The 19,763-nt window shown below is 50.0% G+C and overlaps 2 protein-coding genes across 2 annotated transcripts in view; one reads left to right on the forward strand and one right to left on the reverse strand.

Annotated features, from left to right (window-relative positions):
• Nucleotides 1-73, reverse strand: part of AIFM1 (apoptosis inducing factor mitochondria associated 1) — an 18,582-nt gene extending 18,509 nt beyond the window's left edge. The window contains exon 1 of the mRNA XM_038748020.1: nucleotides 5-73. Coding sequence (XP_038603948.1) covers nucleotides 5-62 — 58 coding nt within the window. The 5' untranslated portion in view covers nucleotides 63-73. The remainder of the gene's footprint in view (nucleotides 1-4) is intronic.
• On the forward strand, nucleotides 64-18,240 carry MARS2 (methionyl-tRNA synthetase 2, mitochondrial). Its single transcript, XM_038748414.1, has 6 exons — nucleotides 64-92; nucleotides 182-405; nucleotides 2,216-2,375; nucleotides 8,927-9,312; nucleotides 13,709-14,043; nucleotides 16,792-18,240. Exons 1-6 carry the CDS (start codon nucleotides 64-66, stop codon nucleotides 17,914-17,916), a joined length of 2,259 nt encoding a protein of 752 aa, XP_038604342.1. The 3' UTR covers nucleotides 17,917-18,240.
• Nucleotides 18,241-19,763: the final 1,523 nt, after the last annotated feature.

The raw sequence follows: 19,763 nt of genomic DNA on the forward strand, positions 1-19,763 counted from the left end.
TGACCTGCAGGGCGGCCCTGCCCGGGCCTCACCAAGGCCACCAGCCTGGGGAACATGGACATGATGGCAGCAGCAGCAGTAGAGGCGTCGAGGTGACCCACGCACGTACGTACGTCCTTACGTAAGCACGCACGCACGGGCCGCCCGGGGCCTTCACCGCTAGCCACGCCCCCTTCCCCAGTCGCGCTCTCATTGGCCGACGGAGCCCGCGGCCCGCGCGCTCATTAGCGGCCCCCCCGAAGTGCGCCTGCGCCAACCCCCTCATGCTATTAAGGGCGCGGGAGCCCCCTCCGACCCCGCGCGCTCATTGGACGCGGGAACGCCGGCCGGCGGCTGCAGTGCGCCTGCGCCAGCCCCGGCCCGCCGCACTGCGCCTGCGCCACCCCTACATGCCCATCCCTATATGTTCATTCATTCAATCGTATTTACTGAGCGCTTACCGTGTGCAGAGCTCTGTACTAAGCGCTTGGGAAGTACAAGTTGGCAACATAGAGAGATGGTACCTACCCAACAGCGGGCTAAAAGTCTAGAAGGGGGAGACAGACAACATATTTATTACTCTATTTTACTTGTACATATTTATTCTATTTAATTTTGTTAATATGTTTTGTTGGCTCAAAGTCTAGAAGGGGGAGACAGACAACATATTTATTACTCTATTTTACTTGTACATATTTATTCTATTTAATTTTGTTTATATGTTTTGTTGGCTCACAGTCTAGAAGGGGGAGACAGACAACATATTTATTACTCTACTTATTTATTTTACTTGTACATATTTATTCTATTTTGTTAATATGTTTTGTTGGCTCAGTCTAGAAGGGGGAGACAGACAACATATTTATTACGCTACTTATTTATTTTACTTGTACATATTTATTCTATTTTATTTTGTTAATATGTTTTGTTTGGCTCACGGTCTTGAAGGGGGAGACAGACAACATATTAGTCTATTATTTTACTTGTACATATTTATTCTATTTATTTGATGTTAATATGTTTTGTTGGCTCACAGTCTAGAAGGGGGAGACAGACAACATATTTATTACCCTATTTTACTTGTACATATTTATTCTATTTATTTTATTTCGTTAATATGTTTTGTTGGCTCACAGTCTAGAAGGGGGAGACAGACAACATATTTATTACTCTAGTTTACTTGTACATATTCTATTCATTTTATTTTGTTAATATGTTTTGTTTTGTTGGCTCACAGTCTAGAAGGGGGAGACAGACAACATATTTATTACTCTATTTTATTTGTACATATTTATTCTATTTAATTTTGTTAATATGTTTTGTTTTGTTGGCTCAGTCTAGAAGGGGGAGACAGACAACATATTTATTACTCTATTTTACTTGTACATATTTATTCTATTTATTTTATTTTGTTAATATGTTTTGTTTGTTGGCTCACAGTCTAGAAGGGGGAGACAGACAGCATATTTATTACTCTATTTTACTTGTACATATTTATTCTATTTATTTGATGTTAATGTTTTGTTTTGTTGGCTCAGTCTAGAAGGGAAGACAGACAACGTATTTATTACTCTATTCATTTTACTTGTACATATTTATTCTATTTATTTTGTTAATATGTTTTGTTTGGTTGTCTGTCTCCCCCTTCTAGACTGTGAGCCCGCTGTTGGGCAGGGACCGTGTCTCTATGTTGCCAACTTGGACTTCCCAAGCGCTTAGCACAGTGCTCTGCACACAGTAAGCGCTCAATAAATACGATTGAATGAATGAATGAACAAAACAAAACATATTAACAAAATAAAATACATAGAATAAATATGTGCAAGTAAAATAAATGGAGTAATAAATACGTACAAACATATATACAGGTGCTGTGGGGAGGGAAGGAGGTAAGGCAGGGGGGATGGGAAAGGGGAGAGGAAGGAGGGGGCTCAGTCTGGATGTTGCCAACTTGTACTTGCCAAGCGCTTAGTACAGAGCTCTACACAGTCAGCGCTCAATAAATACGAATGAATGAATGAATGAATGAATGAATGAATGAATGCATGCCCTTTTGGCCTGCGAGCTCACTTTACGCGGGAACCCCGGCCCGCCTCACTGCGCCTGCGCCGGCCCCCACCCCGTCGAGCCCTTTTCCCCAGCCCCGCCCCACCGCAGTGCGCCTGCGCCAACCCTTCGTGACCTTTTGACCGCAGGAGCCCGCGCGCTCACTGCTCCAGCCCCGCCCCCTCCCCAGGCCCGCGCGCTCATTGGACGCGGGAACCCGGCGCGCTTCAGTGCGCCTGCGCCAGCCCCACATGCGCTTTTGACCGCAGGAGCCCGCGCGCTCGCTGCTCCAGCCCCGCCCACACCCCAGGCCCGCGCGCTCATTGGACGCGGGATCCCGGCGCGCCTCAGTGCGCCTGCGCCAGCCCCGCCCCTGCCTCACGAGGCCACGCCCAATCCAAGCCCGCGCGCTGATTGGACCCGGGAAGGCGGCGCGCGCGCGAGCCTCAGTGCGCCTGCGCCAACCCCTTACGCCCTTTTGACCTCTGTGGCCCACGAGCTCACTGGACTTCATTCATTCAATCGTATTTATTGAGCGCTTAGTGTGTGCAGAGCACTGTACTAAGCGCCTGGGAAGTACAAATGGGCAACAAATAGAGACGGTCCCTACCCAACAGCAGGCTCACAGTCTAGAAGGGGGAGACAGAGAACAAAACATATCAACAAAATAAAATGAATAGAATAAATACGCACAAATAGAGTAATAAATTCACGCTTGGGAAGTACAAGTTGGGGACGTATAGAGACAGAATTCATTCATTCAATCGTATTTATTGAGCGCTTACTGTGTGCGGAGCACTGGACCAAGCGCTACAAGTTGGCGACATAGAGAGACGGTCCCTACCCGACAGCGGGCTCACAGTCTAGAAGGGGGAGACAGACAACAAAACAGAACATATTAACAAAATATGTTAATATTTTGAATATTTTGAATTAAGAATGGCTCACATTGTTAATCCCCATTTTACAGAGGATAGAAGCACCCATGTCGTTAAGCACTTACTATGGCACATCAATCAATCAATCGTATTTATTGAGCGCTTACTGTGTGCAGAGCACTGTACTAAGAGCTTGGGAAGTACATAATAATAATTATATTATTAATAATTATTATTGTTAAGTCTAGAAGCACCCAGCTTCTAGACTGTGAGCCCACTGTTGGGTAGGAACCGCCTCTATGTCGCCAGCTTGTCCTTCCCAAGCGCTTAGTCCAGTGCTCCGCACACAGTAAGCGCTCAATAAATACGATCGACTGGAAGTACAATTGAATGGTAGGGACCGCCTCTATATGTCGCCAACTTGTCCTTCCCAAGCGCTTAGTCCAGTGCTCTGCACACAGTAAGCGCTCAATAAATACAATTGATTGATTGATTCTCTTCCTCCCTTCAAGGCCCTACTGAGAGCTCACCTCCTCCAGGAGGCCTTCCCAGACTGAGCCCCTTCCTTCCTCTCCACCTCGTCCCCCTCTCCATCGCCCCCCATCTTACCTCCTTCCCTTCCCCACAGCACCTGTATATATGTACATATGTTTGTACACATTTATTACTCTATTTATTTTACTTGTACCTATCTATTCTATTTATTTTATTTTGTTAGTATGTTTGGTTTTGTTTTCTGTCTCCCCCTTTTAGACTGTGAGCCCACTGTTGGGTAGGGACTGTCTCTATATGTCGCCAACTTGTCCTTCCAAAGCACTCAGTCCAGTGCTCCGCACACAGTAAGTGCTCAATAAATACGATTGATTGATTGTACATATCTCTTCTATTTATTTTGTTAGTATGTTTGGTTTTGTTCTCTGTCTCCCCCTTTTATCATCATCATCAATCGTATTTATTGAGCACTTACTGTGTGCAGAGCACTGTACTAAGCACTTGGGAAGTACAAATTGGCAACATATAGAGACAGTCCCTACCCAACAGTGGGCTCACAGTCTAAAGGGGGGAGACAGAGAACAAAACCAAACATAGTAACAAAATAAAATAGACTGTGAGCCCACTGTTGGGTAGGGACCGTCTCTATATGTCGCCAACTTGTCCTTCCCAAGCGCTCAGTCCTGTGCTCCGCACACAGTAAGCGCTCAATAAATACGATTGATTGATTGATTGTATTTTGTTATTTTATTTTGTTAGTATGTTTGGTTTTGTTCTCTGTCTCCCCCTTTTAGACTGTGAGCCCACTGTTGGGTAGGGACTGTCTCTATATGTTGCCAATTTGTACTTCCCAAGCGCTTAGTACAGTGCTCTGCACATAGTAAGCGCTCAATAAATATGATTGATTGATTGATTGATCGATTGATTGTACCTATCTATCCTGTTTATTTTGTTAGTATGTTTGGCTTTGTTCTCCGTCTCCCCCTTCTATATGTCGCCAACTCGCCCTTCCCAAGCGCTCAGTCCAGTGCTCCGCACACCGCAAGCGCTCAATAAATACGATTGATTGATTGGTTGATTGTACATATTTATTACTCTATTTATTTATTTATTTATTTTACTTGTCCATATCTATCCTATTTAATTTTGTTGGTATGTTTGGTCTTGTTCTCTGCCTCCCCCTTTTAGACTGTGAGCCCACTGTTGGGTAGGGACCGCCTCTATGTGTTGCCAATTTGTACTTCCCAAGAGCTCAGTACAGTGCTCCGCACACCGTAAGCGCTCAATAAATACGATTGATTGATCGACTGATCGATTGATTGTACCTATCTATCCTATTTATTTTATTTTGTTAGTATATTTGGTTTTGTTCTCTGTCTCCCCCTTCTCTATGTCGCCAACTCGCCCTTCCCAAGCGCTCAGTCCAGTGCTCCGCACACCGCAAGCGCTCAATAAATACGATTGATTGATTGGTTGATTGTACGTATTTATTACTCTATTTATTTATTTTACTTGTCCATATCTATCCTATTTATTTTATTTCGTGGGTATGTTTGGTCTTGTTCTCTGCCTCCCCCTTTTAGACTGTGAGCCCACTGTTGGGTAGGGACCGCCTCTATGTGTTGCCAATTTGTCCTTCCCAAGCGCTCAGTACAGTGCTCCGCACATAGCAAGCGCTCAATAAATACGATTGATTGATTGATTGATTCTATATGTCGCCAACTCGCCCTTCCCAAGCGCTCAGTCCAGTGCTCCGCACACCGCAAGCGCTCAATAAATACGATTGATTGATTGGTTGATTGTACGTATTTATTACTCTATTTATTTATTTATTTTACTTGTCCATATCTATCCTATTTATTTTATTTCGTGGGTATGTTTGGTCTTGTTCTCTGTCTCCCCCTTTTAGACTGTGAGCCCACTGTTGGGTAGGGACTGCCTCTATGTGTTGCCAATTTGTCCTTCCCAAGCGCTTAGTCCAGTGCTCTGCACATAGTAAGAGCTCAATAAATACGATTGATTGATTGATTGATTGATTGTACCTATCTATCCTATTTATTTTATTTTGTTAGTATGTTTGGTTTTGCTCTCCGTCTCCCCCTTCTATATGTCGCCAACTCGCCCTTCCCAAGCGCTCAGTCCAGTGCTCCGCACACCGCAAGCGCTCAATAAATACGATTGATTGATTGGTTGATTGTACGTATTTATTACTCTATTTATTTATTTTACTTGTCCATATCTATCCTATTTATTTTATTTCGTGGGTATGTTTGGTCTTGTTCTCTGCCTCCCCCTTTTAGACTGTGAGCCCACTGTTGGGTAGGGACCGCCTCTGTGTTGCCAACTTGTACTTCCCAAGCGCTCAGTACAGTGCTCTGCACATAGTAAGCGCTCAATAAATACGATTGATTGATTGACTGATCGATTGATTGTACCTATCTATCCTATTTATTTTATTTTGTTAGTATGTTTGGCTTTGTTCTCCGTCTCCCCCTTCTCTATGTCGCCAACTCGCCCTTCCCAAGCGCTCAGTCCAGTGCTCCGCACACCGCAAGCGCTCAATAAATACGATTGATTGGTTGATTGTACATATTTATTACTCTATTTATTTATTTATTTTACTTGTCCATATCTATCCTATTTATTTTATTTCGTGGGTATGTTTGGTCTTGTTCTCTGCCTCCCCCTTTTAGACTGTGAGCCCACTGTTGGGTAGGGACCGCCTCTATGTGTTGCCAATTTGTCCTTCCCAAGCGCTCAGTACAGTGCTCCGCACATAGTAAGCGCTCAATAAATACGATTGATTGATCGATTGATCGATTGATTGTACCTATCTATCCTATTTATTTTATTTTGTTAGTATGTTTGGCTTTGTTCTCCGTCTCCCCCTTCTATATGTCGCCAACTCGCCCTTCCCAAGCGCTCAGTCCAGTGCTCCGCACACCGCAAGCGCTCAATAAATACGATTGATTGATTGGTTGATTGTACGTATTTATTACCCTATTTATTTATTTATTTATTTTGCTTGTCCATATCTACCCTATTTATTTTATTTCGTTGGTATGTTTGGTCTTGCTCTCTGTCTCCCCCTTTTAGACTGTGAGCCCACTGTTGGGTAGGGACCGTCTCTATGTGTTGCCAATTTGTACTTCCCAAGCGCTCAGTCCAGTGCTCTGCACATAGTGAGCGCTCAATAAATACGATTGATTGATTGACTGATCGATTGATTGTACCTATCTATCCTATTTATTTTATTTTGTTAGTATGTTTGGCTTTGTTCTCCGTCTCCCCCTTCTATATGTCGCCAACTCGCCCTTCCCAAGCGCTCAGTCCAGTGCTCCGCACACCATAAGCGCTCAATAAATACGATTGCTTGATTGGTTGATTGTACGTATTTATTAGTCTATTTATTTATTTTACTTGTACGTATCTATCCTATTTATTTTATTTTGTGGGTATGTTTGGTCTTGTTCACTGCCTCCCCCTTTTAGACTGTGAGCCCACTGTTGGGTAGGGACTGTCTCTATGTGTTGCCAATTTGTACTTCCCAAGCGCTCAGTACAGTGCTCCGCACATAGTAAGCGCTCAATAAATACGATTGATTGATTGATTGATTCTATATGTCGCCAACTCGCCCTTCCCAAGCGCTCAGTCCAGTGCTCCGCACACCGCAAGCGCTCAATAAATACGATTGATTGGTTGATTGTACATATTTATTACTCTATTTATTTATTTATTTTACTTGTCCATATCTATCCTATTTACTTTATTTCGTGGGTATGTTTGGTCTTGTTCTCTGCCTCCCCCTTTTAGACTGTGAGCCCACTGTTGGGTAGGGACCGCCTCTATGTGTTGCCAATTTGTACTTCCCAAGCGCTCAGTACAGTGCTCCGCACACCGTAAGCGCTCAATAAATACGATTGATTGATCGATTGATCGATTGATTGTACCTATCTATCCTATTTATTTTATTTTGTTAGTATGTTTGGCTTTGTTCTCCGTCTCCCCCTTCTATATGTCGCCAACTCGCCCTTCCCAAGCGCTCAGTCCAGTGCTCCGCACACCGCAAGCGCTCAATAAATACGATTGATTGATTGGTTGATTGTACGTATTTATTACTCTATTTATTTATTTATTTTACTTGTCCATATCTATCCTATTTATTTTATTTCGTGGGTATGTTTGGTCTTGTTCTCTGCCTCCCCCTTTTAGACTGTGAGCCCACTGTTGGGTAGGGACCGTCTCTATGTGTTGCCAATTTGTCCTTCCCAAGCACTTAGTCCAGTGCTCTGCACATAGTAAGAGCTCAATAAATACGATTGATTGATTGATTGATTGTACCTATCTATCCTATTAATTTTATTTTGTTAGTATGTTTGGCTTTGTTCTCCGTCTCCCCCTTCTATATGTCGCCAACTCGCCCTTCCCAAGCGCTCAGTCCAGTGCTCCGCACACCGCAAGTGCTCAATAAATACGATTGATTGATTGGTTGATTGTACATATTTATTACTCTATTTATTTTACTTGTCCATATCTATCCTATTTATTTTATTTCGTTGGTATGTTTGGTCTTGTTCTCTGTCTCCCCCTTTTAGACTGTGAGCCCACTGTTGGGTAGGGACTGCCTCTATGTGTTGCCAATTTGTCCTTCCCAAGCGCTTAGTACAGTGCTCTGCACATAGTAAGCGCTCAATAAATACGATTGATTGATTGATCGATTGATTGTACCTATCTATCCTATTTATTTTATTTTGTTAGTATGTTTGGCTTCGTTCTCCGTCTCCCCCTTCTATATGTCGCCAACTCGCCCTTCCCAAGCGCTCAGTCCAGTGCTCCGCACACCGCAAGCGCTCAATAAATACGATTGATTGATTGGTTGATTGTACGTATTTATTACTCCATTTATTTATTTATTTATTTTACTTGTCCATATCTATCCTATTTATTTTATTTCGTGGGTATGTTTGGTCTTGTTCTCTGCCTCCCCCTTTTAGACTGTGAGCCCACTGTTGGGTAGGGACCGCCTCTATGTGTTGCCAATTTGTACTTCCCAAGCGCTCAGTACAGTGCTCCGCACACCGTAAGCGCTCAATAAATACGATTGATTGATCGATTGATCGTACATATCTATCCTATTTATTTTATTTTGTTAGTATGTTTGGCTTCGTTCTCCGTCTCCCCCTTCTATATGTCGCCAACTCGCCCTTCCCAAGCGCTCAGTGCCGCACACCGCAAGCGCTCAATAAATACGATTGATTGATTGGTTGATTGTACATATTTATTACTCTATTTATTTATTTTGCTTGTCCATATCTATCCTATTTATTTTATTTCGTGGGTATGTTTGGTCTTGTTCTCTGCCTCCCCCTTTTAGACTGTGAGCCCACTGTTGGGTAGGGACTGTCTCTCTATGTTGCCAACTTGTCCTTCCCAAGCGCTCAGTACAGTGCTCCGCACGTAGTAAGCGCTCAATCGATTGATTGATGGATTGACTGACTGGATGCCGTCCCGCCGCACCGCGCCTGCGCCAGCCCCGGCGCGTCCCCGCCCAAACGGAGCTCGCGCTCTCATTGGCGGCGGGGCCCCGCCGCGCCGCTCTCCGATTGGGCGGCGGGGGAGGCGGGGGGCGTGGCCAGGGCGAGCGGGGCGCCGTGCGCATGCGCGCCGCTCCACGCGGTGCCGGGGCTCGTGATGTTGCGCGCGGGGCTGCGCGGGGCCCTGCGCGGGGGGCTGGGGGGGACGCCTCCTCCTCCTCCTTTGCCTCCTCCTCCGCGCCGCCCCCGGGCTTGCATCACGACGCCCATTTTCTACGTGAACGCGGCGCCTCACATCGGCCACCTGTACTCGGCCCTGCTGGCCGACGCCCTCGCCCGCCACCGACGCCTCAAGTGCCCGGACCCCATCCTCCTTTCCACCGGTGAGGCACGCGACCAATCAATCAATCAATCAATCGTACTTATTGAGCGCTTACTGTGTGCGGAGCACCGGACTGAGCGCTTGGGAAGGACAGGTTGGCATTCCTCCTCTGTCAAATGGGGATCAATCAATCAATCGTATTTATTGAAGTACAAGTTGGCATTCCTCCTCTGTCAAGTGGGGATCAATCAATCAATCGTATTTATTGAGCGCTTACTGTGTGCGGAGCACTGGACTGAGCGCTTGGGAAGGACAGGTTGGCGTTCCTCCTCTGTCAAATGGGGACCAATCAATCGTATTGAAGTACAAGTTGGCATTCCTCCTCTGTCAGGTGGGGATCAATCAATCAATCGTATTTATTGAGCGCTTACTGTGTGCAGAGCACTGGACTGAGCGCTTGGGAAGGACAGGTTGGCATTCCTCCTCTGTCAAATGGGGATCAGTCAATCGTATTGAAGTACAAGTTGGCATTCCTCCTCTGTCAGGTGGGGATCAATCAATCAATCGTATTTATTGAGCGCTTACTGTGTGCAGAGCACTGGACTGAACGCTTGGGAAGGACAGGTTGGCATTCCTACTCTGTCACATGGGGATCAATCAATCGTATTCATTGAAGGACAAGTTGGCATTCCTCCTCTGTCAAATGGGGATCAATCAATCAATCGTATTTATTGAAGTACAAGTTGGGATTCCTCCTCTGTCAAATGGGCATCAATCAATCAGTCAATCGTATTTATTGAGCGCTTTCTGTGTGCAGAGCACTGGACTGAGCGCTTGCGAAGTACAAGTCGGCATTCCTCCTCTGTCAAATGGGCATCAATCAGTCGTATTTATTGAGCGCTTACTGTGTGCGGAGCACGGGACTGAGCGCTTCGGAAGGACAAGTCGGCATTCCTCCTCTGTCAAATGGGGATCAATCAATCGTATTTATGGAAGGACAAGTTGGCATTCCTCCTCTGTCAAATGGGGATCAATCAGTCGTATTTATTGAGCGCTTACTGTGTGCAGAGCACTGGACTGAGCGCTTGGGAAGGACAAGTCGGCATTCCTCCTCTGTCAAGTGGGGATCAATCAATCGTATTTATTGAAGGACAAGTTGGCATTCCTCTTCTGTCAAATGGGGATCAATCAATCGTATTTATTGAGCGCTTACTGTGTGCAGAGCACTGGACTGAGCGCTTGGGAAGGACAAGTCGGCGTTCCTCCTCTGTCAAATGGGGATCAATCAATCAATATCAATCGTATTTATTGAGCGCTTACTGTGTGCAGAGCACGGGACTGAGCGCTTGGGAAGGACAAGTCGGCATTCCTCCTCTGTCAAGTGGGGATCAATCAATCAATCGTATTGAAGTACAAGTTGGCATTCCTCCTCTGTCAAATGGGGATCAATCGGTCGTATTTATTGAGCGCTTACTGTGTGCAGAGCACTGGACTGAGCGCTTGGGAAGGACAGGTTGGCATTCCTCCTCTGTCAAGTGGGGATCAATCAATCAATCGTATTGAAGTACAAGTTGGCATTCCTCCTCTGTCAAATGGGGATCAATCGGTCGTATTTATTGAGCGCTTACTGTGTGCAGAGCACTGGACTGAGCGCTTGGGAAGGACAGGTTGGCATTCCTCCTCTGTCAAATGGGGATCAATCAATCAATCGTATTTATTAAGTACAAGTTGGCATTCCTCCTCTGTCAAATGGGGATCAGTCAATCAATATCAATCGTACTTATTGAGCGCTTACTGTGTGCAGAGCACTGGACTGAGCGCCTGGGAAGTACAAGTTGGCATTCCTCCTCTGTCAAATGGGGATCAGTCAATCAATATCAATATCAATCGTATTTACTGAGCGCTTACTGTGTGCAGAGCACTGGACTGAGTGCCTGGGAAGGACAGGTCGGCATTCCTCCTCTGTCAAATGGGGATCAATCAATCGTATTTATTGAGCGCTTACTGTGTGCGGAGCACTGGACTGAGCGCTTGCGAAGGACAAGTTGGCATTCCTCTATCAAATGGGGATCAATCAATCAGTCAGTCGTATTTATTGAGCGCTTACTGTGTGCAGAGCACTGGACTGAGCGCTTGGGACGTACAAGTTGACATTCCTCCTCTGTCAAATGGGGATCAATCAATCAATCAATCGTATTTATTGAAGTACAAGTTGGCATTCCTCCTCTGTCAAATGGGGATCAATCAATCGTATTTATTGAGTGCTTACTGTGTGCAGAGCACGGGACTGAGCGCTTGGGAAGGACAAGTCGGCATTCCTCCTCTGTCAAATGGGGATCAATCAATCAATCGTATTTATTGAAGTACAAGTTGGCATTCCTCCTCTGTCAAATGGGGATCAATCAGTCGTATTTATTGAGCGCTTACTGTGTGCAGAGCACTGGACTGAGCGCTTGGGAAGGACAGGTTGGCATTCCTCCTCTGTCAAATGGGGATCAATCAATCAATCGTATTTATTGAAGTACAAGTTGGCATTCCTTCTCTGTCAAGTGGGGATCGATCAATCAATCAGTCAGTCGTATTTATTGAGCGCTTATTGTGTGTAGAGCACTGGACTGAGTGCTTGGGAAGGACAAGTTGGCATTCCTCCTCTGTCAAATGGGAATCAGTCAATATCAATTGTATTTATTGAGGGCTTACTGTGTGCAGAGCACTGGACTGAGCGCTTGGGAAGGACAGGTTGGCATTCCTCCTCTGTCAAATGGGGATCAATCAATCAATCGTATTTATTGAAGTACAAGTTGGCATTCCTCCTCTGTCAAATGGGGATCAATCAATCATATTTATTGAGCGCTTACTGTGTGCAGAGAACTGGACTGAGCGCTTGAGAAGGACAAGTTGGCATTCCTCTATCGATTGGGGATCAATCAATCGTATTTATTGAGCACTTACTGTGTGCAGAGCACTGTACTAAGCACTTGGGAAGTACAAGTTGGCATTCTTCTAGACTGTGAGCCCACTGTGAGCCCACTGTTGGGTAGGGACTGTCTCTGTATGTTGCCAACTTGTACTTCCCAAGCGCCTAGTACAGTGCTCTGCACACAGTAAGCGCTCAGTAAATATGATTGATTGATCCCTCCTCTGTCAAATGGGGATCAATCAATCGTATTTATTGAGCGCTTACTGTGTGCAGTGCACTAGACTGAGTGCTTGGGAAATACAAGTCGACATTCCTCCTCTGTCAAATGGGGATCAATCAATCGTATTTATTGAGCGCTTACTGTATGCAGAGCACTGGGCTGAGCGCTTGGGAAGTACAAGTCGGCATCTCTCCGTCTCCCTGTCTCTCTGTCATCTCCCCGTCTTTGTCCATCTCCCTGCCGTCTTCTCATCTCTCTGTCTCCCCCCTCCTCATCCGTCTCCCTGCCTCTCTATCATCTCCCCATCTCTGTCCATCTCCCTGTCCATCTCTCCGTCCCCCCCTCCTCACCCGTCTCCCTGTCTCTGTCATCTCCACATCTTTCTGTCCATCTCTCCACTTCCCCTCTCTTCATCCATCTCCCTGTTTCTCAATCATCTCCCCATCTCCTTGTCCATCTCTCCGTCTCCCCCCTCCTCATCCATCTCCCTGTCTCTGTCATCTCCCCACCTCTCTGTCCATCTCCTCGTCCATCTCTCCACTTCCCTCTCTCATCCGTTTCCCTGTCTCTCTGTCATCTTCCCATCTCTGGCCATCTCCCGGTCCATCTCTCCATCTCCCCCCTCCTCATCCATCTCCCTGTCTCTCTGTCATCTCCCCATCTCTGTCCATCTCTCCGTCTTCCCCCATCCATCTCCTTGTCTCTCTGTCATCTCCCATCTCTGCCTCCCCTCTCTTCATCCATCCCCCCATCTCTATGTCCATCTCCCCGTCCATCTCTCCGCCTCCCCCCATCCATCTCCCTGTCCGTCTGTCATCTCCCCATCTCCTTGTCCATCTCTCCGTCTCCCCCTCTCCTCATCCATCTCCCTGTCATCTCCCCACCTCTCTGTCCATCCCCTCGTCCATCTCTCCACCTCCCCCTCTCATCCGTCTCCCTGTCCCTCTGTCATCTGTCCATCTCTTCATCTCCCCCATCCGTCTCCCTGTCTCTCTGTCATCTTCCCATCTCCCCGTCCATCTCTCCGTCTCCCCCCTCCTCATCCATCTCCGTCATCTCCCCTTCTCCTTGTCCATCTCTCCGCCTCCCCCCTCCTCATCCATCTCCCTGTCTCTCTGCCATCTCCCCGTCTCCCCCTCATCCATCTCCCTGTCTGTCATCCCCCCATCTCTATGTCCATCTCCCCGTCCATCTCTCCTCCTCCCCCCTCATCCATCTCCCTGTCATCTGTCCATCTGTCCCCTTCCTCATCCGTCTCCTGGTATCTGTCACCTCCCCACCTCTCTGTCCATCCTCCCACGTCTCGGCGTGTCCCAGGGACGGACGAGCACGGGCTGAAGATCCAGCAGGCAGCGGCGAGCTCGGGCCTGTCCCCGCCGGACTTCTGCGAGCGGAACTCGGCCCGTTTCCGGCGGCTCTTCGAGCAGGCGGGCGTCTCCTTCGGGGACTTCGTGCGCACCAGCGAGGACCGGCACCGGCGGGCCGTGGACCACTTCTGGGCCCGGCTGGCCGAGCGCGACCTCCTCTACAAGGGCCACTACCGGGGCTGGTACAGCACGGCCGACGAGGCCTTCCTCCCCCAAGACCGCGTCGCCTGGCGGCCCGGCCCGGCCGGAGACACCGTCCCCGTCTCCCTGGACAGCGGCCACCCGGTAGGACGCTAGACCGGGCTATCTCTTGGGCGCCGGCTGTGTGCGGAGCACTGGACAGCGCGCTTGGGACAGGACAGTCGATCGTATTTATTGAGCACTGACTCGGTGCCGAGCACGGGAGAGGACAGTCAGACGTATTTTCTGGAGCGCTGACTGTGTGCAGAGCACTGGACGAAGCGCTTGGGAGAGGGCAGTCAGTATTTATTGAGCACTGAGCGTTAGGAGAGGGCAATCAGGCGTATTTTCTGGAGGACAGGAAGAGGACAGTCAATATTTATTGAGCACTGAGCGTTAGAGGACAGTCAGGCGTATTTTCTGGAGCACTGACTGTGTGCAGAGCACTGGACGAAGCGCTTGGGAGAGGACAGTCAATATTTATTGAGCACTGAGCGTTAGGAGAGGACAATCAGGTGTATTTTCTGGAGCTCTGTGTGCAGAGCACTGGACGAAGCGCTTGGGAGAGGACAGTCAATATTTATTGAGCACTGAGCATTCAGAGAGGGCAATCAGGCGTATTTTCTGGAGCGCTGACTGTGTGCAGAGCACTGGACGAAGCGCTTGGGAGAGGACAGTCAATATTTATTGAGCACTGAGCGTTAGGAGAGGACAATCAGGCGTATTTTTTGGAGCACTGACTTGTGCAGAGCACTGGACAAAGCGCTTGGGAGAGGGCAGTCAGTATTTATTGAGCACTGAGCGTTAGGAGAGGACAATCAGGCGTATTTTCTAGAGCGCTGACTGTGTGCAGAGCACTGGACGAAGCGCTTGGGAGAGGACAGTCAATATTTATTGAGCACTGAGTGTTCGGAGAGGGCAATCAGGCGTATTTTCTGGAGCGCTGACTGTGTGCAGAGCACTGGACGAAGCGCTTGGGAGAGGACAGTCAATATTTATTGAGCACTGAGTGTTCGGAGAGGACAATCAGGCGTATTTTCTGGAGCGCTGACTGTGTGCAGAGCACTGGACGAAGCGCTTGGGAGAGGACAGTCAATATTTATTGAGCACTGAGTGTTCGGAGAGGACAATCAGGCGTATTTTCTGGAGCACTGACTGTGTGCAGAGCACTGGACGAAGCGCTTGGGAGAGAACAATCCATCAGTGGCATTTATTAAGTGCTCATTGATGATGAACTGATGATGATCATCATCATCAATCGTATTTATTGAGCGCTTACTGTGTGCAGAGCACTGTACTAAGCGCTTGGGAAGTACAAGTTGGTAACATATAGAGACAGTCCCTACCCAGCAGTGGGCTCACAGTCTAAAAGGGGAGACAGAGAACAAAACCAAACATACTAACAAAATAAAATAAATAGAATAGATATGTACAAGTAAAATAAATACATAAATAAATAAATAGAGTAATATAGTTATGGTATTTGTTAAGTGCTTACTACGTGCCAAGCACTGGGGTAGATACAGGGTAATTAGGTTGTCCCACATGGGGCTCTCACTTTTAATCCCTGATGATGATTCATTCATTCATTCATTCACCTGAATGATGATGATTCATTCATTCATTCAATCGTATTTATTACGATTAGAGAAGCAGCATGGCTCAGTGCAAAAGAGCCCGGGCTTTGGAGTCAGAGGTCATGGGTTCAAATTCCGGCTCCGCCACTTGTCAGCTGTGTGACGCTGGGCAAGTCACTTCACTTCTCTGGGCCTCAGTTCCCTCATCTGTAAAATGGGGATTAAGACTGTGAGCCCCCCTTGGGACAACCTGATCACCTTGTAACCTCCCCAGCGCTTAGAACGGTGCTTTGCGCATAGTAAGCGCTTAATAAATGCTATCATTATTATTATTATTATTATTATTGAGCACTTACTGTGTGCAGAGCACTGCACTAAGCGCTTGGGAAGTACATAGAGAGACGGTCCCTACCCAACAGCGGGCTCAATGATGGCGGTATTTGTTAAGTGCTTACTACGTGCCAAGTACCGTTCTAAGCTCTGGGGAAGATACAAGAGAAGCAACATAGCCTAGAGGCAAGTACATGGGGCCAGGGGTCCTGGGTTCTAATCCCGGCTCCGCTGCTTGTCACCTGGGTGGCTTTGGGGGAGTCGCTTCGCTTCTGGGCCTCATCTGTAAAATGGGGATGAAGACCGTGAGCCCCCCGTGGGACAACCCGACGACCTCGTATCCCCTCCAGCGCTTAGAACAGTGCTTTTCTGGGCCTCAGTGACCTCACCTGTAAAATGGGGATGAAGACCGTGAGCCCCCCGCGGGACAACCCGATGACCTCGTGTCCCCTCCCGCGCTTAGAACAGTGCTTACTTCCAGACTTCTTCTAGACTGTACTTCCCGAGCGCTTAGTACAGTGCTGTGCACACAGTAAGCACTCAATAAATACGGTTGATTGATTGACTGACTGTGAGCCCGCCGTTGGGTAGGGACCGTCTCCGTGTGTTTCCAACTTGTCCTTCCCAAGCGCTCAGTCCAGTGCTCTGCACACCGTAAGCGCTCAATAAATGCGACTGAAGGAATGAATGCAGGCAGGCTTGGCACATAGTAAGTGCCTGACGAATGCCGTTGTTATCATCGCAAGGTCATCGGGTTGCCCCACCGTCTTCGTCCCCATTTTCCAGCTGAGGTCACCCGGCAGACAAGGGGCGGAGTCGGGACCCGAACCCAGGACCCCCGAGCCCGCGGGTGACGGGTTCCGTGCCCCCGGTTCCTTTCGGCCGGTCGGGGGGCGGGCGTGACCCCCCACCCCCCCGCCCCCCCGCCGGGGTTCCTCGTCCCCAGGTGCAGTGGACGGAGGAAGAAAACTACATGTTCCGGCTGTCGCGGTTCCGCGCCCCGCTCCTGCGCTGGCTCCGTGACGACCCCTCCGCGGTGGCCCCCGAGCCCTTCCGCCAGACGGTCCTGGGCTGGCTGCGGGAGGAGCTGCCGGACCTGTCGGTCTCCCGGGAGCGCAGCCGCCTGCACTGGGGGATCCCCGTCCCCGGGGACCCCACCCAGACGGTGTACGTCTGGCTGGACGCCCTGGTCAGCTACCTGACGGTGAGCGGCTACCCCGGCCCGGGCCCGGCCGACACCTGCCACGTGGTGGGCAAGGACATCCTCCGCTTCCACGCCGTCTACTGGCCCGCCCTGCTGCTGGCCGCCGGGCTCCCCCCGCCGCGGAGGATCCGCGTCCACTCCCACTGGACGGTCGGGGGCCGGAAGATGTCCAAGAGCCTGGGCAACGCGGTGGACCCCGGGGCCTGCCTGGACCGCTTCACGGTGGACGGCTTCCGCTACTTCCTCCTCCGCCAGGGCGTGCCGAGCCGGGACGGCGACTTCTCCCCCGAGAGGGCCGAGGGGCTGGTCAACGCGGAGCTGGCGGACGCCCTGGGCGGCCTCTTGAATCGCTGCACGGCCCCCGCCCTCAACCCCGCGGGCACCTTCCCCCGCTTCCGCCGCTCCCGCTTCGCGGCCCGGGCCCGGCCGGAGGACCGCGCCCTGGTGGAGGCGGTGGCCGCCCTGCCGGGCCTGGTGGCCGCCCACTTCGACGACTTCCGCATCTACCGGGCCCTGGAGGCGGTGGCCGACTGCGTGCGGCAGGCCAACGGCTTCGTCCAGCGGCACGCCCCGTGGCGGCTCAGCCGGGACCACCCGGACGAGGGGCCCTGGGCGGACACCGTCCTCCACGTGGCCCTGGAGAGCCTCAGGGTCTTCGGGACCCTCCTGCAGCCCGTCGTGCCCGCCACGGCCCACCGCCTGCTCTCCCGGCTGGGCGTGGCGCCCGCCGAGCGGGGCCTGGGCGCCGTCGACTTCCTGCCCGCCGGCCGGGGGCTGCCGTGCCCGTTTGAGGGGAGGGGGCTGGGCCCGGACACGGGGGTCTTGTTCCCCAGGCTGGACGGGGCCGGGGGGCGGCTGGCCCGGTAGCTCGCCCTCCCGTCCCCCCCAGCCGGCGGGGATTGTTCGGCGGGCCGCGTCGGGAAGGGTCACCCCCACTCCCCACACCCCCTCGGTAAGGGAAAGCCACTACGATAACGGTAGTAATCGCCCCCGTGACTGTGGTATCCATCCGGGCGCCCGGGTGGGTCCCCGCGAGCCTCACGGGCTTCCGTCCCCATTCGACGGGTGAGGGGACCGAGGCCCGGAGAAGGGAGGCCACCCTTCCGGGTCCTTCCGTCTTCCGCTCCCCACCGGACCACCGCTCCTCCCGTGGCGAGACAAACCAATAAATTATTTTTGGGGTGATTACTACACCCTGCCTGGCTCTCTCCGTTGTAGGCCAACGCTACTGGGAATCCCCTCCTGGCTTCATCCCATAATGATAATCGCGGTATTTGTTAAGCGCCTACTATGCGCCGGGGTGGATCCGAGCCAATCGGGTTGGATACGGTCCCGGTCCCCAGTCCCACGGTCTCAATCCCCATTTTACGGATGAGGGAGCTGGGAAGTGAAGTGACTTGGCCAAGGTCACACCGCAGACGAGGGGCGGAGCCGGTGGGAGAACCCACGTCCTTCTCACTCCCCGGCTGCATACGCTAGGCCAGGCTGCTTCTAAGTGACTGCTTTGGGCTTCTCTGTGCCTCAGTGACCTCATCTGTAAAATGGGGATGAAGACTGTGAGCCCCCCGTGGGACAACCTGATCACCTTGTATTCCCCCAGCTCTTAGAACAGTGCTTCGCACATAGTAAGCGCTTAAAAAATACCACCATCATCATCCTAAGGCCTTGTGATAAACCCAACTTCCTAATAATAATAATGGTATCGATTAAGTGCTGACTCCATGCTGAGCACCGGGGTGGAGAACAGCTCGTCAGGTTGGACACGATCTCTGTCCCAATTCATTCAGTTGTATTTATTGAGCGCTTACTGTGTGCAGAGCACTTTACTAAGCGCTTGGGAAGTACAAGTCGGCAACATATAGAGACGGTCCCTACCCGACAACGGGCTCACAGCCTAGAAGGGGGAGACAGACAACAGAACAAAATGTGTAGTGTGGCTCAGTGGAAAGAGCCCGGGCTTTGGAGTCAGAGGTCACGGGTTCAAGTCCTCGCTACGCCACTTGTCAGCTGTGTGACTCTGGGCAAGTCACTTCACTTCTCTGTGCCTCAGTGACCTCATCTGGAAAATGGGGATTAAGACTGTGAGCCCCCCGTGGGACAACCTGATCACCTTGTAACCTCCCCAGCGCTTAGAACGGTGCTTTGCACATAGGAAGTGCTTAATAAATGCCATTATTATTATTAGGTAGACAGGTCCCAGTGTGGTGTAGGGGAGAAAACATGGGCCTAACTAATTAACCAGGTGAGCAGTCAAGGCTTGGGAGGAGTGAAGAAGTGCCTGAGCCATGGTGAAGTGGGAGAGGAGCAAGGGTAATAATAATAATGATGGCATTTGTTAAGCGCTTACTATGTGCCAAGCACGTTCTAAGCGCTGGGATAGATACGAGGTAATCAGGTTGTCCCACGTGGGGCCCACAGTCTTCATCCCCATTTTCCAGATGAGGTAACTGAGGCCCAGGGAAGTGAAGTGACTTGCCCAGAGTCACACAGCTAAGAAGTGGAGGTGGGATTAGAACCCATGACCTCTGACTCCCAAGCCCGAGCTCTTTCTGCTAAGCCACGCTGCTTCTCTGAGGGCAGGTTCCAGAGGGGCGGAATCTAGACTGTAAACCCGGTGTGGGCTTAATCCAGTGCTGTGCACGCGGTAAGTGTTCAATAAATCCCATCGATTGGTGGATTGTTCGGTTTGGAACCACGCCTAGGGTGTTGACCTG

Source organism: Tachyglossus aculeatus, chromosome 6, assembly GCF_015852505.1.
Source record: "Tachyglossus aculeatus isolate mTacAcu1 chromosome 6, mTacAcu1.pri, whole genome shotgun sequence".
NCBI classification, from domain to species: Eukaryota; Metazoa; Chordata; class Mammalia; order Monotremata; family Tachyglossidae; genus Tachyglossus; species Tachyglossus aculeatus.

What these genes read in the sequence shown, in the direction of transcription:
- MARS2 (XM_038748414.1), top strand. Translation starts at nt 64, where the DNA reads ATGGCAGCAGCAGCAGTAGAGGCGTCGAG. An exon ending in GCAGCAGTAGAGGCGTCGAG is followed by an intron (nt 93 to 181) that starts GTGACCCACGCA and finishes CCCCTTCCCCAG; the next exon opens with TCGCGCTCTCATTGGCCGAC. An exon ending in CCCTGGACAGCGGCCACCCG is followed by an intron (nt 14,044 to 16,791) that starts GTAGGACGCTAG and finishes CCTCGTCCCCAG; the next exon opens with GTGCAGTGGACGGAGGAAGA.